General features: G+C 37.1%; 1 protein-coding gene across 19 annotated transcripts in view; it reads left to right on the forward strand.

Annotated features, from left to right (window-relative positions):
* LOC124125335 (spectrin beta chain-like) overlaps positions 1-24518 on the forward strand; it is a 91147-nt gene extending 66629 nt beyond the window's left edge. For 4 of the 19 annotated variants that reach the window (XM_046488618.2, XM_046488619.2, XM_046488617.2 and 1 more), the window contains 29 exons: positions 323-439; positions 719-997; positions 1319-1408; positions 1666-1743; positions 2527-2553; positions 4243-4415; positions 5577-5667; positions 6566-6712; positions 7584-7850; positions 8249-8379; positions 9127-9313; positions 9520-9720; positions 10050-10258; positions 10479-10683; positions 10951-11214; positions 11404-11514; positions 11793-12037; positions 12430-12568; positions 12900-12984; positions 13283-13374; positions 13603-13707; positions 13982-14109; positions 14503-14618; positions 17612-17758; positions 20371-20460; positions 21438-21534; positions 22075-22150; positions 22340-22486; positions 22695-24518. In XM_046488618.2, coding sequence (XP_046344574.2) covers positions 323-439; positions 719-997; positions 1319-1408; positions 1666-1743; positions 2527-2553; positions 4243-4415; positions 5577-5667; positions 6566-6712; positions 7584-7850; positions 8249-8379; positions 9127-9313; positions 9520-9720; positions 10050-10258; positions 10479-10683; positions 10951-11214; positions 11404-11514; positions 11793-12037; positions 12430-12568; positions 12900-12984; positions 13283-13374; positions 13603-13707; positions 13982-14109; positions 14503-14618; positions 17612-17758; positions 20371-20460; positions 21438-21534; positions 22075-22150; positions 22340-22486; positions 22695-22850 — 4200 coding nt within the window. In that variant the 3' untranslated portion in view covers positions 22851-24518. Of the gene's footprint in view, positions 1-322; positions 440-718; positions 998-1318; positions 1409-1665; positions 1744-2526; positions 2554-4242; positions 4416-5576; positions 5668-6565; positions 6713-7583; positions 7851-8248; positions 8380-9126; positions 9314-9519; positions 9721-10049; positions 10259-10478; positions 10684-10950; positions 11215-11403; positions 11515-11792; positions 12038-12429; positions 12569-12899; positions 12985-13282; positions 13375-13602; positions 13708-13981; positions 14110-14502; positions 14619-16026; positions 16072-17611; positions 17759-20370; positions 20461-21437; positions 21535-22074; positions 22151-22339; positions 22487-22694 lie in introns of all 19 variants that reach the window. The other 15 variants (XM_046488624.2, XM_046488626.2, XM_046488629.2 and 12 more) reach the window with 14 other exon arrangements.
* Positions 24519-27040: the final 2522 nt, after the last annotated feature.

Here is a 27040-nt window from a genome sequence, read left to right on the forward strand (position 1 = left end):
GGAAGGGATGGATTTAGCTATTTCAAACCGACACAAGTGCAACTTATTATCGAAAAATGCAAGAATAATATTTTTGTCTACATGCACCAAGTGCATATCAAACATTTCAAGACTAACCATTATTTGTCATCAAGTGTGGGTACTTCAAGATCATGTGCAAATGTGCCTTAAATGAGCCCTTACAGGCCGCTATGATATGGATGGAATATTGCTGAATGCGGATTAAAACAATGTCTAGTTATGTTTTTTAACCTTACCTCCATATGTTGACATGGAATATTTGTGTACATTGACATTTAAGGTAATTTCTATTTTATTTTAGCTGGAGTCCCTCCAAGCTGAGGCAGAGAAACTCCAGGATGAAAAACCAGAGGAAGCCCAGGCCATTCGGGAAAAGGTTGCAGAAATTAACAATGTCTGGATGGATCTCAAAGACATGGTAAATATTTCTGGAATGATTTTTTTTGACAATGATAGCATCATAACCTAGTCTCAGAGAAGGCAATGCCTGTAAGGCCTGCCTGTGTTGATCAACATGAGACAAGTCGTCAGTGAAAGTATACAACATCAGACAAGTACATGTTCTTAACATACTAGTTATTTAATAAAAATTATAATTGAAAAATGAATTCAGTTGTTTTGAGAGTAGAAATTACAAGTTTGTCTTTGATAGATTCTTCTATTTCATGTGCTAACTGTAAGAATAACACATTTACAGCTCAAAGAAAGAGATGAGAAACTTGGAGAAGCTGGCGAGCTTCAGCGTTTCCTCGGAAGCCTGGACCACTTCCAGCAGTGGTTGTCCCGCACACAGACCACCATCGCATCAGAGGACATTCCTAACAGCCTGGCTGATGCAGAGAAACTTCTCAACCAACATCAACAACTCAAGGAGGAGATAGATGCATATGGACCTGAGTATGCTAAGATCAAGGACTTTGGCGACAAGGTTATCAAAGAGGGAGAAAAAGATCCACAGTACATGTTCCTTGAGCAGGTCAGTAGACAATACTGTGTCTGGTTATATACAGAGTAATGAATGAAACATTAACAGACCAATATCAGGAGATATTTTACTGACTTTGCCAGATAATGTCACTGATAGTGTTTCAAGCTGCACTTCTTCCTTGTAGCTTGCTTTCGTATAGTGATCATCCCATACTTCACAAACGTATGCTTGCAAGTAAAAAACTTTATGATCTCTTTCATGTAATTTCTATTTATATGATTCGCTTCATGTTGTTAACTGATAAGGCATGAACAGTATCAAGACTGTTAAAATCAGACAGCATCTTATTGAAGACTTATTTGGTTTCAGCGCTTGATAGCTCTTGATGATGGATGGAAAGAACTCCACCAGATGTGGGATAACAGACAGCAGCTTCTGTCACAATCTCTCAATCAACAGGTAAAACAACACACTCAGATAACTTCACACATATTTGTTAACATTTAGATGTTGTAAAAACAATAACACAAAGAAGCAAATATGGGGAAAAAATATTTTCTCTCTCTGATAACAAGAATTACTTGTTGAATAATGATTAGTGGATGAGAACACATTTATACTTAATTCAAGTTATTCCATGTTCTGTGTATCAATGTGTATAGTGTATGAGGGAGTTAGCTTAAGGGTTTGTTTACAATTGGATGTATCTATTGCAGATGTTCCTGAGAGATGCAAAGCAGGCTGAAGTGCTTCTCAATCAACAGGAGAACTTCCTGTCCAAGGAGGATGTTCCTGTGAGTGTTTCAATCAGTTGCTGGTTTTTGTTTTCTGTCTAGGAGTAAGGAGTATGGATATACCCTAAAATCTATGCAAATATTTAAAGTCTGTAGGAAAAATAATATTTGTGAACAAGATCTCTGGCTTACTGTCAGTTTCAAACGTCTTGGTATCTTTATTGCAAATTTACTAACAATATGTAATTCCTCTCTCATCATTCTTGTATACAGTTGTACACTGGAAAGCATCACAAAATCCTTTTGATTCTGTATATTCTCCAGTCAAAACAATGTATATGAACAGGTTTTGAAGATATTTTGTGTGATTTTGTGATGTTTTCCATGTAATCGATCATGTATCAGTCCCAAAGTCATGATATTCATAGACAACACATTTATGAATGTTCTGTTGTTTTGCATTCAACTTTTGAATGAGGCATGCTATTTTAGTCCTATATCACATGCATCTTCTGGAAAATGATGCTAATATTTTACAAGCAGACTTTGTCACTGTCATTGTGAAGTGATATCTAGTAATGGCTACCAACCTTGCTTTCAGAGAACTTAAAATGATTGGTTTGTTATGTTGCCATGTACATCAAACCATTCAAGTAATCATGTGACAATGGAAGTACTTAATGATTTGAAAAATATCGCATAAATAGATAAATAAAAGGATTTGGTGGAAGAATTATTCCTTAGTTCATGGTTGCATTTGTAGAACAAAATGATTTATGGGAGCGAGTTTGGCAATTGCCATGGTGTATGTTACTGTATTGTGGTCCCTGTTCTGTTGTGCAGAGCACCGTCGGGCTGGTAGACAGACAGGTAACAGCTATGATCAGATAGTTAGCTTGTCAACATGACCAGTGCATGGGGCCTACTATTTACCGTTGCATGTGTCAAGTCCACAATTAAAGACATGCATGAGCTTTAAGTATATATTTTGTGTTGATTCTGAAACTTTCTACTTTTTAACCCCTCTCATTTCCATCAATTTAGGACCATTTTGAACCACAGTTTTAATTATTGCTCATTATTGTGTACTTCACTCAAATGTTTTTGAGTGTGAAGTCAGGACAGCTGTGTGTTATTACCATGGGCTGAAAACCTACTTCACTTAAACTCTCTGTTCAAAATAGCAAATATGAAATATATCCTTTAGATATTTGTAAACAAGTTATAAGCTCAAATTTGTCTTCTAAGAGTGACACATGGAAACAAATTTCCTGTTGATCAATGTTCAAGTCTTATGTGTGATGTTTTTTGTTTTTTGTTTGTTTTTTTAAAAAGAAAGATTTCTGTACATTCGATTGATGTATATATAACAGTGTGTCAATGTTGTACATGTTTGTCAAAGTTGCAGAGTCAACACTTCATTCTAAGCTTTCATCATGTTTCATTTCATATATATTTTGCATCATTCATAATATCACAAATAGCCATTGATGAATATTTCAGGAACTTATCAAACCTCACATGCTTTTGTGAACATTTAGTTTATAGCATACATTCAGAAAGAAAGTGTTGTGAAACTTTGGTAGACAACATGGTTGTAAGGAACATTTTAAAGATCTATACAATATTTGGGTTATAATTTGTTTATTAATGTATAGGTGTTTTTCAGTTGATTATGAATTGGCTTAATGAAATTATTTTGCAGTCCTTTGTGTCCTAATAGTCTTTTTGATGTATTTGCTGTTAAATGTCAATCATGTATAACAAAAAAAGAATAATTATAGGCCTTACATAAAATGGAAACAAAACCAATATTATATTGTTTGAGAAATCATGACAAATTCAGACATCCAGATAAAAATTTGCTCCCCCTGGCTTTCTGCATGTGATAAACCTATGTATGTCTTACACACACACACACATATATATATATGTATATGATGTATGTAGAGTTTTGTCATTTACTTATATTCAGGCCTAAAATATTGACTAATGACCATGAGCTATACCAGAAATTGATTGTATACTATAGCTTGCTTTTAATTTTGTGCATCTGAAAAAAAAGTTTTCTGAAAGATCAATTGACTCCATGTGTATATCTTGCAGTAGGTAGGATCTAAATAGAAGAATGATTTTGTCTGGAATGTACTTGGTAGACTTGAATGAAAATCACTTCCAACTTCTTGAATGTATGTCAATAAGGTGTAGACAGTATTATGATTTGTACACACACTATAAAAGGAATACACACTGTCACAGTAGAGTTATGTCACCAGTATTTATATCTTGTTAGTTGGAACAGGACTTAAAATTGAATCATTTTGATTACGAGGTGACATTTTTTGTCCAATTGCCATCATTCCATCATACTCATGTAGATCATTGTGCACAGGTTTCTGTTATCCAACAAATGTCATAAAGATCATTTTCCTTGAGGAGGCTTCATGACATTTCTATGTGATAATTCAGCATTTCTTTGTATTTTAGATGCTGTGGTGTGAACATCACAAAGAACTTGACTGGTGCTCAAATGTTAAAATTGAATGTTTGTTTTTGTAGAATTCAGTGCAACAAGCTGAGAATCTCATTAAGTCTCATGAGGCTTTCATCACCACCATGGATGCTAATGATGAAAAGATAAATGCAGTGCTACAGTTTGCTAACAGACTCATAGATGAAAACAATTTTGCTGCTGACAAGATTCATAAGAAGGCAGAGAACATCAATGAAAGGTATGTCTTCCTCCCAACATATTTCAGTGACACGGATAGCCCAATCATCTAAGGCACCGCAATTCGCTTTGTAGAGTTACTTTTCTTGGGCACCACAGAAATTTCTGATCATGGGTTCGAATCTTGGTTTTCCCGGATTATGTTCCTAGGTTTGTCCATGTTCATAGGTTTCACCAAAGTGGTGAACATCTGAGATCTGCATCATTTTGCACTTTCCTCCCACATTAAGCCGACACACCGTGATATAATTGGAATTTAATGGAAAGTGGTGTTAAAACGATCTTGCTCACTCCATCCAGTGTATTGTTATTGGAAGGCTTGCAAAATCTGGAAAGTCTGGGATTTATGTGAAAATAGCAAATGTCACTGAACATTAAAAGATATTTCAGTTCTTTGACTCACATCATTTCTGATGAGAATCAGATGTAAGTTGTAAAGAAACTTGTTTCACATTATGATAGTCAGGCAAGGGTGGCTTTTATCAGAAACAGACAAATATTTCAGTGTCAGTGTATGATACTGACTGGTGACAAGTTGTGTATCCAGGATGTTATTATCACTGTCCTCATTAACCTAGATCACATTAAATCCTTGGTGAAATGTTTTGCTACAATATGAAAGAACATATGATGATGTATGTGCTGGAATCCAAAGGGTAACAAATTGCTTGTGACAGTTTAAGATTTTAGAGCATAGATACCTGTAAACTAATCTCCTAAACTTGTGAGATATTTGCCGATGGTCGGCCTGTTCTTTGTACCATATGATTAGCAATTGTGTGAGTTAGGGTTTTCAAACTGTTGTCAAGATACATTAGAGACATATTGTCGGCTATGTCTCTACTTATCTTCAGTGATTGTTGCCAGACTTTTATACGTCCTTCAAAGAATTTTAATGAAAAATGAGATAGTGTTTTGTTTATTTGGTAAACAAAAATAGACCATGGTATCAGGATAATGTTATATTACTTGGATGAATAATGAGATGAAAGTGTTTATGGTAGGAAATTGGCACTATTCCGCATTTGTCCTTTTAATGTCTCTCTTGAAGCATTTCAAAGTGATGTTATTGGTAGAACACAAATAACTCTTCACTTGTGATACAATGAGTGTGAGTGAAGAGGTGTAGAGTTGTTTCATGAGTTTGGTCGGTGTGTTGCAGGCGATGCAACAACAGACAGCGCGCTGAGGAGCAGCTTGAGAGGCTCAAGGACCAACACACACTGCAGCAGTTCCTGCAGGAGACAGATGAGGTGGGTGTTTGATGATGATGATGATGATGATGATGATGATGAATGTTAAAAGCTGAATACCCAAACTGTACTTACAACCTAATCTGTTAGAGTAGCCTCCAGAAGCATTTGTCTAAATATGATATCTTGGTGTATGGCGTATCGGCATAGGACATATTGGTTCATAATATATCAGAGAATATCTTGGCACATAATATGTCGAATGACAACTCTGTCCACATAAAGTTCTTGCACAAAGTTGTAATAGGGCAATAATACTAATACTTTGCATGAGGTCTTCAAATCAGTACTTTGGTATTTTATTAAATTAGTATCCAGAGACTTTGCAAGTACATGTATTGAGTAGCACCATGTGATAATGATACAAGGTGAAAAAGACAGCTATTACAGGTGGAAAAGTGCTTGAATTTACTTGGTCTGCATCATAGTCTATAGATAATTGTCTTGAACTCCTTGGAATGTGTAAATACAGTGCAAGTGTTTATTTGACCAGGTTACAACATTTATGTAAGACTGCCTCCAGCTCTCACAGGCACGGAGCTGAGATTGATGCCATTGTGATAAAACATTCTTTGGCCAGCACAGTGATTACATAAGTAAATAGAGTGTGATGGTGATAAATTGATAACCCTTGCAGGAATGCCATCAGTGAGAGCAATTCATCTCAAAGAGAGCACTGTTTATTTTAACATTATCAATTACACAACCTTCCAATCTTACCTGATCTTGTATAAAGCCACTGGGACTTTGATAGATGTTTCACAAGGTGAGATGGCTTCTAATTTCAACTTAATCATATAGTCGACCCAATATATTTTGAAAGGCTTAGTGAATCTTTAAAAAAGCCTTTATGTCAGGTGTTATTGCAGTGAAACCTGTAATATGCCCCCTGTTTTAGCTGAGTGACTGGCTGGCAGACAAGATGGCTGCAGCTCAAGATGAAACATACCGGGATGCGAAGAACTTACATAGCAAATACATGAGGCATCAAGCTTTCGAATCTGAGATTGCTGCCAACAAGGAAAGACTTGGAAAACTGATACAGGTTAGTTTATTCTATTAAATCTCTATTCTTCAGAATCTAAGATTACCTGATCATTTTATGATTAAACAAATTCAAGAATGCCTTACAGTATTTGCAATATTAAATGTCCCCCGACAAACTTCTAAACCAATACACACGTCATGTTCATAAGTGCCTTGTGCTAGGCTCCAATGTGGGCTTAGTCGTTGTAAATATGACGGACATAAAATAGTCAGATGTTTGTTGATGATGGTGATTCATTTAAAAAATTTGATTTTGTTACTTTCCACTATATGCAGTACTTTTGCACATGCATGTATTGATAGGCCCTTCGAATTATTTGCCAACAATATCGATTGGAAGAGGGTTTTTTAAAATAAAAGATATTTTATAATAGCCTGGGATATACACATGGTTCCAAATAACTAAGAGTCGCCAGTTGAAATGTACTGCAGGCATGAATTATTTGCTTCTATCGAGCTGTTTCACAGTAAATTTAATTCACCGTTTAGAGACATTTGCCTTATTGGCTGACTTTGGCCATTTAGAGGATGTGCAGATCCTTGTCAATGTGATTGCTGTTTCTGGGTTATCAAACAAAAAATCCCACACAACATTACTGATTACAGAGTTTACAAAATACTAAACTGGAAATACAGTTAATGTTGTCAAGGACCTTGTTTCATAACCTATGATCACCTAAGTTTTAATTTCATCAATGTTTAAACTTTGTTTGCTCCTGCTTGATCTCTTAACATTAAGTTTAACTTGTTGTGTATTTCCCCATTGTCAATTGTCTTAGCACCCAGTATTATTATTTCCTGTTAATTTGGTAAGTTGGCAACTCATTCATCAGTGTACTTCATATTTTGATTGAATAATAAATTTTCAGGAGGGTGAGGTCCTTCTGAGGGAGAAGCCAGAATGCCGAGAGCAGTTGGAGCCCTTACTTGAAAACCTCAATAAACAATGGGATGAACTTGAAACCACCAGCAAGTCCAAAGGAGAGAAACTGTTTGATGCCAACCGTGCTGTGCTGTACAAGCAGAGCTGTGATGACATCGATGGCTGGATCACACAACTTGAGTCACAGGTCATCACATCAGAAGACTTTGGCAAAGATCTTACCACAGTCAATCTTCATGTACAGAAACAAAACGTGAGTGAAAATGATCAACTGTTTTAGAGAGATTGTACAAGGATAGAGAACAAGGCTCATACAAGCTTCAAAATGTGCTAAGGCCTTAAATTTAACAATACTTGTAAATGGTCTCACAATTTAGCCTTGATTAATTTTGGAAGACTGAAGGACCTGGAGTTTGTTGATTGAATTTTGGTATTAACCATATTGAAGGTTAGGAATAGAAATTTTCATGTAAAGAAATTCCTGACTCTATACATGTGGTTATCCAATACATTGTAGAATACCATTCTCACTGATTTTGCAAGACAGATGGCATTAGGACATTTTCAGGATTTTTCAACTTTGGAAAGGACATTCTTCAGCTAAACAATGGGGTGTTTGATTCTTTGTAAGAGTACTGTTCAATGTTTCAGCGTGTGGAAAACGAGATGAAGATGAAGGAACAGCAGCTACAGGAGCTGGACGGTCATGTGTCACATCTCAAACAGCTGGAACCAGAACGCGAAGAGGAGATAGAGAGGAGGAGGACCATCGTAGCCGAGAGGTATGGGCTTTTCAGAGTAAAGCGCACAGGCTACAAATCGGGTGAAGTTCAGCAAAGTGTGGTTGCAGATTGTCGTTGAATTGGTGACCATATTCGGATAGGTTAACTCCTGAGAGTTTCTAGGGCTGTATGTGGTTTCTCTTGGGCCAGTGACTTAAGTGAATTTGCTACAGACATATTCTTTAGGGACATTTTCATGATTTTATCAACTTTTGATAAGACATTCTTCTATGTCATTATCTAATCCGATAAAAGTCCTTTGTGGCAATAAGGCAAAGTCCTAGAAAATGAACTGATCTGAAAAAGTGGACTTGGTTCTAAATATATCTCTGTTCACCCAGCAGTGAATGGATACCCAGTAGGATGAGCTGGTAATATTATTTGTTAAGCCCCCACAACTCGTTTTGCTGGGGTTATTAGAATGGACAATGTCTGTGCAAGATTTCATTTCTGAAGCAGATCTTGAAAACTGTACTTTATGTCATCACCAAAGTTGGCACATAGATAGGTTTAGTAGGGGTTTGGGATTTTTGACAGAAATAGATTTCAAATTTCCATGGCCACAAAATATTTATATATAACTGGTTGACATATTCACGACAAGTGTTTACCATTGTGGGGTATATCAATGATTTTGTCCTTGTTTTTGATTGCTTCAGTATCAACTTCAGTATGTTTTTGTTTTATGTCTTTCAAGCAGCATGACAAATGAGGAAATTGGCTCTTACTGAGTATTTTTAATTTCAGGTTTGCCAAGATTCAGCAGCCCCTTGTACAGCGCAGGAACCAACTGGAGAAGGTGAAGCGTATCCATCAGTTCATGCGAGATGTGGAGGATGAGAAACTCTGGATCGCTGAGAAAATGCCAATTGCAGAGTCTAAAGACTATGGCAATAGCCTGCCAACAGTCAACCTGCTGACCAAGAAGAATCATGTGAGTTCCAAATGCACTTGACACTTGAGAAATTGATTGAAGAAACTGTGACAGTAACATGATGCAGAATACTTTACAGATTGTTTACGTCACTGTTATCTTCTCCAAAGTCTGAAAAATCTTCTGGCTTTTAAAAGAACACAAAAAAAAAACCAAACAATTATTCAAAACAATACAGCAATGAACCTTTGACCTTAATGTTTCAGTCGTTACAAGTAGAGATAGACAACCATGAACCACGACACCAGTCAATAGTTGGGTGTGGCCAGGAGCTGATAGATGAGGAACACCCTCAGTCAGAAGAATTCAAAGTGCTCATTGATGATTTGAACAAAAGGTGGCAGGAACTCAAAGATGCTGTTGAGTTCAGGAAGGACAGACTCAACTTGTCCGAGACGGCGCAACAAGTAAGTTTGTAATTCTGCATAAATATATGTCGTCAACTTAAAATCAGGTAATCATGCCTTTGTGTGAAGAGTTTCCTCTGTATGCTGAATGAGTACAGATTTTAAAGCAAACTGTGGGTTGCATCATGTCATAAGACAAAATTGTAAAAGAATTTATTAAGAATGAATTTCTAAAGATAATTATTAAGGATCTGTGTGTTTTGTAGAAACAGTGTATTTAGAGTAGAACAATATTAATGGTATAAATGGAAACAAATCTATGCAAGATATACTGTGATTTATAGATAATTCTGATGTTGTGATCTTACTGAGCTATATCTTGTTTCTAGTACTTTTTCGATGCTGCCGAGGCTGAGTCGTGGATGAGCGAACAGGAGCTGTACATGATGGGAGGTGAACGGTCCAAGGATGAGATCGGTGCACAGAACATGATGAAGAAACACCAAGGTTTGGAGAGAGATGTGGAGGACTATGCTGATGTGGTCCGGCAGCTGGGAGAGAGGAGTCGAAACCTCATGGAGATCAACCATCCTGACAGGTCTGTTGCTTTTGTCAGTACACACATCTCTGTGGAGGATGGAATGCATTTAAGGACAAATACTGTAGCATGTTGATAATTGAAATATAATGTTACTGTAAATTGCTGAACCGTGATAAGAGGAAACTTACTGGGAAGCAAAGCAAGTCATTTTATGGTGCAATTTGAAAGGTTTTTTGTTTTTTTTGTTTTTTAAATATTGAAATGTTTGTTTGTGCAGTGATTCCATCGCGGTGCGCCAGTCACAGGTAGACAAACTCTATGCTGGTCTTAAGGATCTGGCGGGTGAAAGACGGGGCCAGATTGAGGAAGTGCTCAAGCTCTACACACTCCGGCGAGAGATCGATGATTTGTTGCTGTGGATCCAAGAAAAATCCATCCATGCTGGATCAAACGAGCCAGGACAAGATTACGAACATGTTACTGTGAGTATTTGTTTGTCAATATTTGTTGTAAAACGGACCTGCGAATTGTGATTATGAAAATGATTACATGTTATGGCATACACTGAATTCACCAGGTGCAAGCTACTCAATATTATCTCCAATTTGAAGCTAGAAGTTATGCCACTCCATTGTATATTCCTGTTATATATTAAATACATTAAATATTTCGATTTTGCTTGAAACTATCTTTTTTGTGTTTGAAAATCTGTCTGTTTCTGAGCTAAAATATCATGTGTTCTCTTTCAGATCCTTCAAGAGCGATTCAAGGAATTTGCCCGAGAAACTGAGAACATGGGACAAGAACGTGTGGCGAGAGCCAATGACATCTGTGATCAGCTTATTGCTGCGGAACATACTGATGCTGCATCAGTTGCTGAATATAAAGACACTGTGAATGAAGCATGGACAGATTTACTTGAGTTGATAGACACACGGACACAGATGCTACAAGCTTCATTTGAGTTACACAAATTCTACCATGATTGCAAAGATATTCTTGAAAGAATATATGTAAGTATCAAGTGGTGGCTTCAATTTGTGTCTATAGTCATAAACAGGATCAAGAATACCAATCCGGGACAGACTAATGGCTTGTCTGAGCGCCTTACCAGTTTTGTTATGGAAGAATCTGGATTAAGATGACGAGTCTAAAGTGTCTTTCTCTTTCCTTAAAAATCATAAGGTAAAAATCTATTTCAGGAAAAGAAAAACCAGATTCCAGAAGAACTCGGGCGTGACGCAAGGAGTGTAGCAGCCCTTCAGAGGAAACATGCTAACTTTGAAAATGATTTGATAACACTTGGAAACCACGTAAGAAATACTCACTACTGTTCATTTTGTTGACAGACCCACTTTGAGAAAAGGGGGCAAATCTTGTAAAATGTTAAGTTAAGTGTATGTATATTTGACAAATTCAACACATATATATATATATAAGGTATAAAGTACTGTAAAAAAAAAATATGGACCTTCTAGTTGCTTCATTTGCAATTCAAATGTGGTTCAAAAAGACTATTTCAGTGTTAGAGATTCTTGATTTCAGTAATTATACCCTGACAATTCTCATAAATTTGGTGTCATGTTCCAAGGTTGAAGCCATCCAGACGGAGGCTGTGCGTCTCCAGGCGGCCTACGCTGGAGGCAGCATGCAGGAGATCCAGACCCGTGAAGTAGAGGTTGTCAATGCATGGAGAGATCTGCACTTTATGGTGGACACTCGACGGAACCGACTTGCTGACGCCAGCGACCTGTACAGGTTCCTCCTCATGGCCAAGGATCTCATGCTTTGGATGGACGACATCACGCGGCAGATGAATACTCAAGAAAAACCAAGGTGACATTTCTGGTTTTCTACTTGGGACTGGTTGGATTGCTAAGTGGTTAGTGGAGTAGCCTTTGTCAGGCATAAGATTCTCCCACTAATTCTACATGTGAATGTTTGTATCTGTGTGTTTGCTGACATATCACAACAGTAATATTATTGAAGAGGTTTTAAATCCCTTTCGCTGTCTTTGTCAATTTTGTGTTTCTAAAGAGTAACAATTCCGTTTGAAGGAGTGTAATATAAGCTTTTGCTGCCACTGGGGAAATGTTTCAGTCACTATGAGCACTATGAAACTTATTTAATACAAGCATTCTCAGTTACCTGGTTTTGGATATCTACAAATAATCATCATTTCACATTGTTCAGAGCTATGAATGTCAATACTGACTGTGTGTTTACAGAGATGTATCCGGTGTGGAATTGCTGATGAACAACCACCAGAGTTTGAAGGCCGAGATTGATGCACGGGAGGAGAACTTTGCTATCTGCATCAACCTTGGAAAAGACCTCCTGGCAAGAAAACACTACCGTTCAGAAGAGGTATGTCATGGTGGAGAAATTGTCACTTTCTAGTATAAGGAAGTCAGAAATCATAATAATACATGCACAATTGTCATATTGTTATTAGAATAATCAGTGTTTAAGGTAGTTGGACAAATTGTTTGATAAATCAGGGAAAGAGATCAGATACATGTGAGCACAAGATCCATTAGTGAGTTAGTCAAAATGTGAGCAATTTCTCAGCCATTTACTGACCCAAATCTATAAGAGATGTGTGAACCAAATGTTACTTGGAACTCATTATCATCGGTATTCCTGCATGTATTTTAATACATGATGAGCTCATATCTAATTCTCATACTAATTCCAGGTCCGAGAAAAACTTATCCAGCTTACCATCCAGCGCCTGGATATGAGTGATCAGTGGAACGAGAGATGGGAACATCTTCAACTTAGTGAGTGTTTTAGTGTTCAAAACCTGGTCAAAAGAGACAATTTTCTGATACTGTTTTTGAGGAACTTTACATACTAGATCTGATCATATCACTACACTGTATATAAAGGCTTTTGTTGTTTTAAGATTTTTGGACATCATGATACAATTAAAATTTTCATCATGTGCATCTGATGAAGTAGATAAACCTTAAAATACAACAGTTACTGTTGATAACTTGGTGGCAAGGGTTTGTTTCAGTTTGATTGGAGGTGGTTAAAATGGCATGTTAGCTGACTGACTGTTGTAAATGTTCACAGTTTTGGAGGTGTACCAGTTTGCCCGGGATGCTGCCGTGGCGGAAGCTTGGTTGATGGCACAGGAGCCATACCTACTAAACCAAGACCTAGGAGTGAGTACACGGCTGGTTCTCATTAGAGACTTAATCATGTACTTCCACTGGATAGCTACATGTACATGTGAAGATTTGTTCACATAACAATGTTTTGTGTAATGATGTCTTTTGTAATTTAATTACATTTACTGTAATATGCTTGCAGTGTAATTTTGAAACATTTCAAAATGTTATTGTTTGATCTTCATATACAGTAATCTTGTTGCGATGTATTTTTGTTTACAGGAAACATTAGATGCTGTTGAAAATCTGATCAAGAAGCATGAAGCCTTTGAAAAATCAGCTGCTACACAGGAAGAAAGATTTGCTGCTTTAGAAAAATTAACAACAGTAAGTAATTTGAGTGTCATACCAAATTGTGAATCTTCTGGTACACATTTTGGAATCATATTCTTGCTGTATTCATCACCAAATAAAGTAAATATGAGGAATATTATGCTCTCATTATTTGTAGTTCAAGCATGAATGTGCAAAAAAACGTTTATGGTGAAGAGAATAAGATATGAAATTTTGCAGTGCAAAGTTTTAAACCTTCATATGTGCAAAAGTCTTTTCATTACATTGTAATGTTTTATGTCTAAAGTCATTTCTCCTTCTATTTCAGTTTGAAATGAAGGAGAGGAAACGCCGACAGGAAGAGGAGTATGGCAAAGAACATCCCGAGGAAGTGTCCCGTGCTAAGGAGGAGAGGAGAAGACGACACATACAAGAGTTCCTGCCCCCAGAACCTGAGTAAGAAGGATATACTAATAATCATTTAAACCTTCAAATGGAAAATCTGTGTCAGCATTTAACTGTATGTGTTCACTTCAAATCGCCTTATTCATCACTTGTCCGGAAGGGGCACAGGGGGCGTGAGGAACTGAATCTCACTGTGCAGTGTCATGTCTTAGCTGCCAGGCTGTGCTTGTCATCAATTCAATCCAATCTTGGAAGACTTATGTTTGCCCCGATGATCAACTGGCCACTAGTTAAGGACTAGGACTAGTAGACATTGCCATTTTTAAAGATTTTGCTGTATGTTATTGCTATAAAGACTAGTGGAATATATTAAGAGTCTATTGCTGCTAAAGTGGTTTCATAGTGTCTGTAGATGAATGCTTATTTTCCAAAATGCTTTTCTAGACCCGAACCTGAACCTATTGTTGAGAAACCTATCCAAACCTCACCCCCTGATGAGGTGGTGACGGATGAAGCCCAGGCCCTTGTGAATGGAGATAAAGAATCTGAGGGTGAGCCAGGTATGGTGTGCCCCCTCTTTCCTTTGCTCTATTTCAGTACCACTCTGGGCACACTTATTCACATTTCAATACCACTATGGTTGCACTATATGATTACTATTTATGAATTATCATAAAAATAATGCTTATGAATATGATTTATTAGTTTTGTTTATTAATGTAATGCTGAAATATGTTTGATAAAGTTTGAGAAAAATGTGTGCCCAGATTGTTGCTATGGTGAAAAATTGGCATGTTTGATTTCAATTATAACTGCTCACACTATGTTATAAACAGAGACATTAAATATATGTACGTAAACAATACAGAATGTGAGCAGTTATGATGTATCTACAAGGGTTTTACATGATGTTAAATACCTGCATATTTGATGCAATAATTTTCAAAACAATATACTGTGGGTCATCAAACGAAATGTGATTGTGAAATTGCAGTGAATATGTTTCATATCATCTACAGTGAATCTCATCTTTCACATCTCAATCATCCCTTCCAGAAAGTTGGACAAAAGCTCACACAATGTATTTGAAAATTGAATCAGATGATAGATAATTTATTTGCTGATAACACTTTAAAAGATGGAATCATACTGCCTTTAGATACAGTACTAGTTTGAGCTTTACTCCGAAATTACATCCATATTCCAGAAATCCAGGCTACAAGCTCATCATAGGGTTTAGATTGATATATATCTCTGTGCCTTTAACAAGTCATCCTTCAAAGATTGACTGGCAAAATGAAAATGTACATTGTAATTGTAGACATTTAAAACTTTTTTAATTGAGGATCTCTGTGATAAGTTTGTAGCCGAGGTGGTTTCACCATCCTGCATGTTGCTGCCGCTCATTCACTTACCAGCCAGACAGAGCCTGTCACTCTTGCATGTATCTCAATATACACTTTCATGTGATACTGCCATCGCTGCTGTCTGTACAACTAGTTCCATGTGTGTCAAGTGGCGCTTACAGCAGCCAGCAGTGTATCCCTTGCTGTCCATATGCTTGCCTATTTGTTTCACTTGATTGGAATTTGTTTTCATTTATCTCGTCAACAGTGTATTTAATTGATACACATTTTGTAACTTTAGCACAGGTGAGTAGTCAGTGTAGGTAAAGGCTTGTGAAGTTGGTGAGAATGAGAGAGTGTGTGATTGTTTTGATTTTCTTAACATGAGAGGTATGCATATTTTAACCTTCATTTTTTTAACAAAATATTTATTTGCTCACCTTACCAATTACCCGCAGCTGATGCCTCTGGCCAAGTTTGATTAATATCAGTGCTGCTACAATAACACTGATGACTATGCCATGCTTTGATCCCCAAAGTCATGCCAGGTTTCAAATGGTATACACTACTTGAGTTAGGCGTGTGTCGTGTTAAGGCACTGACTCTTTGTTCATGAACACAGGGGCCCGTGGTGGAAGAGCTCCACAATTGCTTCAGAAACCTAAAGGTGACACACTTTGTGTGTGATGTGACATTGCTGTGATTAGATAGAGAAGATATTGCTTGTTCTACAAATATTAAAACATGACTTTATTCTTACGTAAGTGGTTGTTGGGCCAGTTTTCTGAAAATGGAAGGGTTTTAAAGGAAAGACATTTCCCTTGTTTGTGATATAATGAAGATTTCATCTGTTTATTTGAGCAAGGTTAATTATTGCATTTTTAGAATGTCAGTGGCATTAATTTCTTTCCCTGAGTAGTTAAAAATGATACCTATTATCTGTAGGTTTTGACCACTTTGTAGTGCAACTGGCCCAGCAATAACTCTTAAATTAAACAACGATTGTTTTGTGCCACAAACAAAATAACATCAGATCAGATGTATTAATATTTTACGAGAATGTGGTAGTTAGCTCTTGAGGGTAGTGGAAACTTCCAAGTTCTCGATATAACCTGCATTTTGACTCTTGGTGTCTCTTGATTGAAGCATGCAGTAATATGACTGCATATCAAGGAAATATATTTATTCCTCTGAACTAAGCCTGCATATCATTGAGTTCTCCTCAAAACCATGCATGTATATATTGAACCTGTCCCCAAGCATGCATAACCTTACCTCATCCAATATGTCCACTTGCTGCTTCCTGATGCATTACTGTGCTGCATTTATATGTATGCTCATGTTTTGAAAAAATGCAAAGCTCTATATTGGCATGTAATTGCCTCTAAAACAATTAACTTCATCTTTAACTGTCACTTGTACATCATTTTTGTTTCATCAGTGTGACATTTAGCTTCATCATTGTTTATTAGTTCAGTTGTGTTGATCTATTTTAGTATTTGTTGACTTACAGTTGTGCTAGTTTGAATATATCTGTCAGAGTAGAATATATGTAATTTTACCTTCTGAAACCACATTTGTTAAATAAATCATTGATCATTCTCCAGAAGTTCATCTGCGAAAGATGTGAATATATAACAAATCTATCTCTGCTGACAGATATAATGTATAGCTACTGCATGACTGTTCAATAGGTGATGCCAATTATTCAAAACTTGTGTGTGTAACTTAAAAATAATTAAGAGTTTTTGCATTTTCAATAGGAATTACAACTATTCATATGTTTGTTTCATATGAACCATTCATTTGGAGACTTTTTTTCTTTTAGGTAAATGTTGTTTGTTTTTAAAAAACCCAAACATATTTGGCATTTCCTGTTGATTTAAGATGCTCCTAAAGCTTGAAGCATTTTCCCTTACAAATGTGTGAAAAATGGGTAAAATAACAGGCATTGCCATTTAAAACTCACCGCTGTCTTGTAAAGTAACTACATGTATACAAAATAAATAATATTTTCTCCCTAATGACAGTATACCCAAATTTGAAGCAAATTGCCTTCATATTTGGGAAATCCCTGGTCATACTCCGGCTACTCTGCTACATGGAGCATTTTACAAATGTTTATGCATGTACTGTTGTATTTGTTTTAAGTTAGTATTTACTTTGTCTGTGTTTAGCATGTAAGTGTGCATGGTGTTTTTAAACAGTAGATAGAGAAGAAGTCAGCCCACGTAAACCTGTGGAAACGACACCTCAGAAAGAGGCTGTGACCCCGGTCACTTCTGCGACCTTGTCACCAGAGAGTGAGTCGCCTCAGGTGGGCGATCGGCCGACATCTTCCCCACGGTCGTCAAGTATGTTGTTGCAGAATGCTGCTTGTAATCATACACTATATATACCCTGTTTGCTAACAGTTATAGGGGTAACAACCAGGGGCTTTTTCTGCAATCAATGCAGATCTTTGGCATTATTTTATCTTAAATTTTTCATTGTAATTTTTTGCTTTAATAGACCATCATTTTGGGGTAGTTTTTTTAATTAATTAATTTTTCTTGAAGCTTTTTGATATTTTGTCACTATAAGATCAGTCTGTGCCAAATACTTATCGAGTCCAAACATGTATTTTTGCATTATTTTCAGTAGATTTTATTCTTACCATATGGACAGTATAAGCTGATTGTACTAGATCAGAAGATATTTTACTGGACTGGGGATTCAGATTAGTAAAACTTGCAGACTGCTAGATATAGCATGATGTGTTCATATATTCCATATATTTTCATATTCAATGTGTGTAATTTGCAGTTGAGTATGTTGCACAAATAATTATTCACATTCACATTCAAGTAATCCTACACAATATATGTGTATAAAGGTCACTTGTATTAATCACGTACTTCGTAACATCCCTAATAACCACACCCCACAAATACCCTCAAAACATTTTTCAAACTACATGTGCTTTAAAAGAAAGTGCATTTAAACAGGGTCCACATGACTGTGAACACATTTCATTGTGCACTACAATACAATACAGTTCAGTCAGTATTGTATATATCTTTGATGTTTTGCCACTATTCAGTAAATCTGTGAACAAAGAAATATGTCTCTTCAGTGAGCCGAATTTTGAAAAGGCTAGTCTTCATTTGGCTTGTATGACCCAACAGCATTTAACATTTCCCTACTATAAAATACAGTTAAAGGACATTTTGATTAGAGATGTCATTGTATTACGCGATATTGATGTATTAATAATATTATTATGTAGATACTGTTTCGATTACAAATTTATGAATGTCGATGCTTAATTGATAATTCACTGCCACATAGACATTTACATTACCATGGTAAGGATGGACAGTAAGAAGGCCGAAAATTCAAATTTTAGACATTTAATGGATCTGCCAAGTTCATATTGAGAATTATGTTGATTAATTGCAGGTCTAGATAGAATTTATTTTATCCATATACACACAGAATCGCTAACTTTGATATTTAATGATATATCATGATACTTTTTTAAGTCTATATATTGATACTAAACATTCCAATCAATGACATCTCTAATTTTGATCAGTCATGAAATATTTAATCCCAAATTTCAATTGAGATCTGATACATTTTAGATTTTTTGGATTAGTGGTCACCCAGGAATCACAAGTACTAACCACATGCAGTTTGTTTGTCCATATAAGCTTGTGCACATACTGTCAGTGAATAGACATTAGCTATTTGCATGATAAAGCTTTTTTGTTTTTTTCTACCTAAGTATTTTATATTAGTCTCATTATATTAGCTTGACAAGCAGTGCCAAAATAGCTGCTAGAACCAAACACAGGAAAAAGATTATCTTAACATATGAAACAAGCAAATATCCGGAATGGTTTTTTATGATTGAAGGATGAATTGATATCCGTGGTCCAGGATTGGTTTGTGTATCACTCTAACCGTAGGGTGCCTTTAAAGAACTAATTTTGGAGGGACGTCTGATTAAGAGTGAGTACTACCAATCAAGCTCACACTTCAGGACAGCAGATGTTGCTGTTGATCTGCCATAGCAAGGATAGGATATAGGATAGAGGCAGAACAAATAAAATATCAAATAAACTTTTGGTTTCATATTGGACAATATAAATACTCTGATTTATGGATGTGTGAATTATTGTGGGTTGAGTTTGGAGAATTTGACTGCATTGTGAGTCAATCAGTACCCAAGCACATGACGAAGATTAGCATTCAGTGCATGCAATTTTTATTGGTGGAATATTATTCCGTTTCTCCTGCCTCTGAACATGTGTACTACCAAAGGAAAATGTTTAACAATTGTGGTACTGACTGCCATGTTTTGCATTCTGGTATCTTTCATTAAAACTGATTGGTGTGTTTTCACAAGTGGAAGTGTGATGGAACAGCTTTGTTTGGATTGGTGTGATAGTTGTTGAACAGAGAATCTTTCATAGTAGTTTCTGGTCCCAAAGAGTTCGTTCTATAATGGATATGCTGTTCTGCAAGACTTATTACCACAGGAAGCATGAACTTTTCCAGCTTGGATTTTGGTTTCTCTGATTTGAGGACGAGCATGTCATTAATGAAATTTGAGTTAATTTCTACTGCAGATGTATATCTTGATCATAAAAAGGCTTTCACAGTGTAAGCTTTTAAGGAACCTATAACCTTAATATTATGCATTATTAGTATATTTAACCTGTGCTTATAAACATGTGTTTAGCTTTTATTGCAAACTCTATTTAACTATTTAAATTAGTTTTGAGAGAGGTATTCCCATAGGTTACACATTAGATCAGTCTCAACATAATCTGCCACTGCAGTTGGCTACACAGGGCCATTTGGGAGCTTTGCATGGGTAAAGGGTGTATACTGGAAACACATATTGCCTAGGCTGCACTGGAGCTTGATACGGCCTGCAGGATTAACAACACAATAATATTGTGATTCTCTGTATTAGCTAAGGAGAAGAAACGCTCACGCTCCAAATCGCCTTTTGGGAAACTGTTTTCTCGTAAGAAGGATGAAGATGAAGGGCCTACCTTTGAAGGTAAAGCTATGGGAGTGGTCTAGGTAGCGGTCAGCTGGCCAGTGTAGCATGGTCTAGCCACTCTGATGTAGTCTGATAATCCGTGGAGCCCCCTAGCTTGCTGTGGGACAGTGCATGGGAGAACTAGGAGGGGGTGTGTGAAGTGCGCAACTCTTGACATCACTAGATCTTCAGTTGGTTTGAACAAGTTTTATTTTGGTCTATCCCGTTTGTGTGGTGTTTCTGGGGCAGTCACTCATGACTGTCTGGATTTCAGTTTGGAATTATTTTGAGTTTGCTTGGAATGAAGGTAATGAACTTGTACTTTATTTATAAACTCTCTCCCATCTTTAATCTTTATTTTGTTTCATATAACAATAAAACAATTAGAATTATTTCTTTTAGATTTATGATTTCTTTTAGCTTGTAGAGAACAAACAATAGTTCCTTACTAAAACTATATCTAGATAACCAGAACTGTTGTTTTTTCTATTTCTAACCTGCTGGTAAAACCAGATTTGTCAGTCATACAGAATTGAGTTTGTTGGAATATTTAACAAGAATTATCAATATCAATACTACACAATATGTAGTTGTGTGAATATATATATGTTGGATGGGTGAGAGCATCAATGAGTCTGGAGATCCTGACTACACATGAAATAGTTTAGTTCACACATGAAGTAGTTTAGTTTACACATGAAATAGTCAGTGATTTGTGTGCTGTGGATTTTGTACGTGTCTGAATGAGTGATGCTTTGTCACGGATTGAGTTTCAGTGGTGAGAAGCACCAGCAGATTTATCAGTGAATGTGTCTAAGCAGTCCTATGTTATTTTGCACCAGCAATCTCTGCATGGTCAATAGATCTGCACAAGCATCATGTTAGTAGTGGCAACATTTGACTATCATTCATCTGTCTCACTTTGGCTATGCCTGCCATACATTCTGTAACAGTGAAACGTAATGTACAGAGAGCACCTACTTCTTGTTTTGCAGAGCAAGCAAGCGGAGCATCTCCTGAGGCTGTGCATCACGAGGGAGCCCTAACGCGGAAACACGAATGGGAGACGCAGGACAGAAAGTGTACAAACAGGTACAGCTCTTTTCTTGCCGCAACATCAGATAAACTATTCCATGGATTCTGTGTTTATTGACTTCAATATATTTGTAACCATTTATCTGTTTGTCATTGGAATCACCAGTTAAAGTTTACTGGGGGCGGTCGGATAGCCTAGTGGTTAAAGCGTTCACTCGTCACGCCGAAGACCCGGGTTCGATTCCCGACATGGGTACAATGTGTGAAGCCCATTTCTGGTGTCCCCCGCCGTGATATTGCTGGAATATTGCTAAAAGCAGCGTAAAACCAAACTCACACACACATAAAGTTTACTGACAGGATAGTGTTACCTGATCTGATGTTAGATCTAGTCAAGTTGCAATTTTTATGCTTGTGACAGTGACTTTCATTTGTCAAATCACAAAGATAGCTTTGTGTAAGAAAGACTTATACTTCTCATACTTCAGATATGTTAAGCAGCAACATTTCAACATATGGCTGTAAAAAAATAACCAAAGTTGTAATGTTTGCCTTTGTATGAGTATTTCTATTGCATGTCATATTCTCCTGTTTCAGATCTTGGGACAAAGTGTTCACGGTGCTACATGGGGCTTCCCTTTCCTGCTACAAAGATCAGAAGCATGCTAAGTCGGTATGTACAGCCTTCAAATACATTGTAGAACCTTGACATTAATAATATTAGATTCACTTTGTTAGCTACCTTGTGTGCAAGAATAAGTTGACGGGTACGCATCTTGAAACTACTTTGAACTAGTAGACAGATGCAGACTACCAACTTATAGTTGACTGCAGCTGTGATGACACTATTTCTGTGTTTCAGGACCCCAATGCTCGTATTCACCATGAACCAGCAATCGATCTGGAATCTGCCACATGTCAGGTAGCATCTGATTACACCAAGCGACCATTCGTATTCCGCCTCAAGCTTGCCAATGGAGGAGAATACCTCTTCCAGGCAAAGGATGAGGTAAGTAACAAGTTCCGTATGACATTTAAACTGCTTACTTGCGAGCGCAATATGAAAACATTTTGGTGTCTAAGAAACCTTTTACTCACTTAATCTTACATGAAAAGGTTCCATAATAAACTATCATTATTGTCAAAAATATTGGAAATTATTTATGCAGTGATGGGTAGTAATCATTCATTCACCTGGGTATGTACCTATATTTCAGAGTGACCGTAACACATGGATAGCTAGGGTGAACATGTCGACTGGTGGAGAAGGCACCAGCATGCCCACCAAATCTCAGACACTGCCAGCCAGGACAGATGAAAGCCGCAAGGAGGAACACAAAAAGAAAGGATTTTTTACACTAAAAAAGAAATAAAAACGCCTCACCACAGATGAAGTTACCTAACTTTGCTTTGGTTGGAATCTCTATAACATTGGCCACAGACACTCTGCAATACCAGAACAAATCCTGCCCCTGTTTGTGCTACTGGGTCTTTCTGTGATCGGAAACTATAAGACTGGAGAGATTTTAATCTGTATTATAAGACAGAGAAAGACTGATGTTTACTGGACTGGAGACTCAACAATTCAGGGAGAAAGGGAACATTTTGATCTATTTTATATTTTGTTGTTCCACTGTTTTGCCACCTTTTATGGGCTTAATGTGGCCATGTGTTCGTATATGCTGAACACTGAACATTCCATGCTGCCCATTTGATTTAAAAAGCAAACTTTTATTGTTTTACAATTGTACAAATATTTTAAAAGGTTTTACTGTGGACAAAGCCCTATGAGCAGAGCCTGAAGATGCTGAGTAGAAAATTAGGTTAGCCTTTTGCTCACTGGGCGATGTTTACATGGGCTTGTATGGAGCAGATAGCCAGTGAACGTGGGAGATTCCTTTCAAAGCAGAAACTGATGTGGACTTGAGATGGAAACGGAACGTCAAGGAATGGGACATAATGTTATACATAGCATTGATCACTGTCGTCGTTCACTTGTTCATCCCCATCAGTGCTCGCTCGTCGGTGTTCATTTTGTAATGTCGCATTCCATCTATGCAAGGCGAGTTCACCATCAAGCCAATACAAATACTTGTGGCCTCATTTTGTTGACTGGCAAATAAGTGCAAGTCAAGATGTCTAAATTTAGTGACATTTGTACCATGTGACCAAGCTATTCGTATCAGAAATCGGCATCTCATCCTTACCTCCTTGCTGTGACATTTTTAGCATGGCAGCTGTGTTGTGAATCGTGGATATATTGAGCCTTTTCATTTTCTGGCATTTAATGTGTCTGTATTTTTTATTTGTTACCATATATTGCCTATTATGCGCTATACATCATTCACAATTTGCCGACAACTTGCAAGCAACCATTTTGTAGATAGTGTAATGTACGCATGTTGTAATTTTAAGGCATTGTAGTGTCTAGTATATATAATGTCTCCAGGAATTGTAGTTTGTTTCCATGTCATTGTTGGGTTGTGTTATTGTTGACTTTGAAAGGAAACCAGATTGCCGGGATGGGCTATAGGTGCAAGGATGTACTAAATTGAATGTATTCTCCAGATTACACTGTCAGTTTAATGGATAAATACCAGGCTTGTATTACATACTTATGTAGGCAGATCATTTAAATGCTTTTTTGTTTGTTGAATCTTTTAATCTAGATATCAAATTAAAGTTTTAACTTTTTTTTCTTGCGAGAACTAAGGAGACCAGTGCCTGATTGCAATGCCTGGATTTTTAGACCTGAACTTGATTATATACATGAAGTATATCTCCTCATGCATGTAGTTCTCTTCTAGTGCCATGAACTTTCATCATTGCTGTTAAATCTGAATAATCATTGAGCTCTGCTTGGCACCATTCTATCTGTACGCACTCCAGTAAACTGATTGTCTTATGTCGCGGCATAATGGCAGTGTAATAGATGTCCAGTTGACTATCAAATTCTAACTCTTGTGCTTTACCCATTCTAAATTGGGGTGCTTCACCAGGTTTTGTATTTGCTTACAAGGTAAATAAACCATACCAAACTATGTCTGTATTTGTGATTGTTTTTGTCATGTGTATGAAGACCATATTCAAAATTACAAAATCAACTGACGATGCAGCCAAAAAAATGACTTCAATAAAGTTTGCTTTATTAAAGGCTGTTTGTTACTTCCTTCTATACCATATGTATCAGCATGTTCAAAATTGTAAGCACTTTCAGATTCTTATGCATCGAAAATCTACATAAAATTCTGACCTTGCACACACTTCAAAAATGCAAGATCCTAAAACTACCTTAAGTATTTTTCACCTCTTCTGAGGTGAATATTTATTATCCATTGCGAGCCCTTTTGCATGGATTTCAAGAAAATAACAAAAAAGCTTGTTACTAGCTGTTTTTTACCATTGCCAGTGGAATGAGTTACTAGCAGCCCTGTTAAACAGGACTGCTTTAGGCTGTCAGTAAATTGACTGCCACTAACGTGGATTCAGCCGAATAATTGTCCTCAATCATGTGGATTGTATCTTCACTGTATTATGATAAATACCCTGAATCTGCTCCATAGGTATTTTTCTCTGTTGAAATCAACAACTAAAATATATGATTTAAAAACAAACATAGTTCTACATTCAAAATAGCGATTTCATATAAACAAGCCCTTGATAGTATAGCAGTTTACAATGAATGAAGAAATAATACACTGGATGAACAACTGATGTGATACAATAAGTAAGAGGTTGTGACTGAACAAGTCGGTCCCCATACTATGATGGACTGCACTGATGGAGTTGGTAATGAGGTTTTTAACCCAAAACCCTCTCATGTCCACACACACACATGTGAATGATGAAGTGCCTGGATCCCACTGACGTAGAAGGCTTCTTCATGCTGGATTTAAAAAGTCCTACTGCAGAATGACATTTGCATAATGCTTGCCAGACTGTTCCTTCTTCAAGTTTGGAAAGAGGTGGAAATCGGACGTGCCAAATCTGGTGACTACTGAGTTTGTTCAGAGTTCAATGCTACATTCATACATTGCGGGCTTGATATTCTCACACAGTTGAAACTTGATTTAGTTTCGATATGGATGAAATATTGCTGATCTGAACTCACTCACACAGTTGACTAAAGGGGCATTCACACGGTACAACAAGTTGTATAGCAAATTAGCATTATATTGGCAATTAATAGTCCTACTTTTCAGGAGGTAGTCCACCAGTAGGATTCTTTTGGAATTCCAAAAAACTGAAGCTATCACCCTGAAAAGTGATGGAACAGACTTTGCCTTCTTATTCTCTAGAGATGTTAGATGTTTCCACTGGAGTCATCCATGGTTGCAAATCGTTCAACAAAATCAGCTGGGCCTGCTTCCTAACGACCTAACTTTTCACCGGATATGAAGAACCTGGAGCATTTCTGATAAGGAGTCAGAAGCCTTAGAGCCCAGCGTGATGAAACCCTAATTTAATAAATTCCTCAGTATGCTCTCAACTCTTACATGAGAGATGCCTCCTGTAATGTCTTTGTCATGTGTGGTGCATCAATGATCATCTATAAACATATGTATACTCTGCAAAAAAAACAACAGCAAATGTAGTAAAATCGAAAATATCTGACATAGTGTTGCCAATATCCATACAAAATTGATGAATACCAAAACATGAATTGGTCATTTTTGCATGGGTTGGGGATTGATTTGTAAGGAAAGAAAGAGGTACTGAAGAAATTATGTTAAAAGATGGCAAAATCACAATAACACAACCATGTGAGAACCTGGGGCCGAAACACATTGACTTGACATGCATGTGCAACATCACTTGTTTGAGCTATAAAAACGTTGGGTTTGCATTTGCATGTCAATATAATCTTACAGCACGTGATAAGCAAAACCATGCCATGACTGATGGAAGCCCAATGCAACACCATAGGCCGACTGCAAACCAGAGAATCATCTTCAACTGTAGCCAAGTTTTTCCACGTAGCACCATATCAGACGCACGTACGTGTGACCTCTCCAGATCTGGTTGACCACATGTTACTACTAGAGCAAAGGACAGATTCATACAGATACGTCCATTATGTGAAAGAACCACCATGGCCACCTCTACAACTATGGAAATACCAGGATTGCCAAGGATATCAGCAAACAGTGAGAAATCGTTTACAATCTGATAGTATTTGCGCTTGATGACCACTTCAAGGTGTCATTTTGACGGGCCTACATCGTCAGCTGTGACGTCAATGGAGTCAAGGTCACAGAGTATGGCCACAACTTTTGATGGAGACAAGATAGGTTTGTGACAAGTTATGTTATATGTTTCGCCGTGCAGATGGTAGACGCCGTGTTTACAGGCATCGTGGGAAATGCTATGTATGAAACTGCATTCAGGAAGTGGTCAGATTTTGCTGGTGGTAGTGTGATGATGTGGACTGCCATCTCCTACACTGGTAGAACAGCCTTTTTCAGGAATCACAACATCCAGGTCCTGCCATGGCCCTTCAGGTCTAACATTTTATTTATGGGATGCACTTGATCAATGACTGCGAGTATATCAGCAACAACCA

The sequence above is a fragment of the Haliotis rufescens genome, unplaced genomic scaffold, assembly GCF_023055435.1.
Source record: "Haliotis rufescens isolate VD_foot unplaced genomic scaffold, xgHalRufe1.0.p SCAF_3, whole genome shotgun sequence".
In the NCBI taxonomy this organism is placed as follows: Eukaryota; Metazoa; Mollusca; class Gastropoda; order Lepetellida; family Haliotidae; genus Haliotis; species Haliotis rufescens.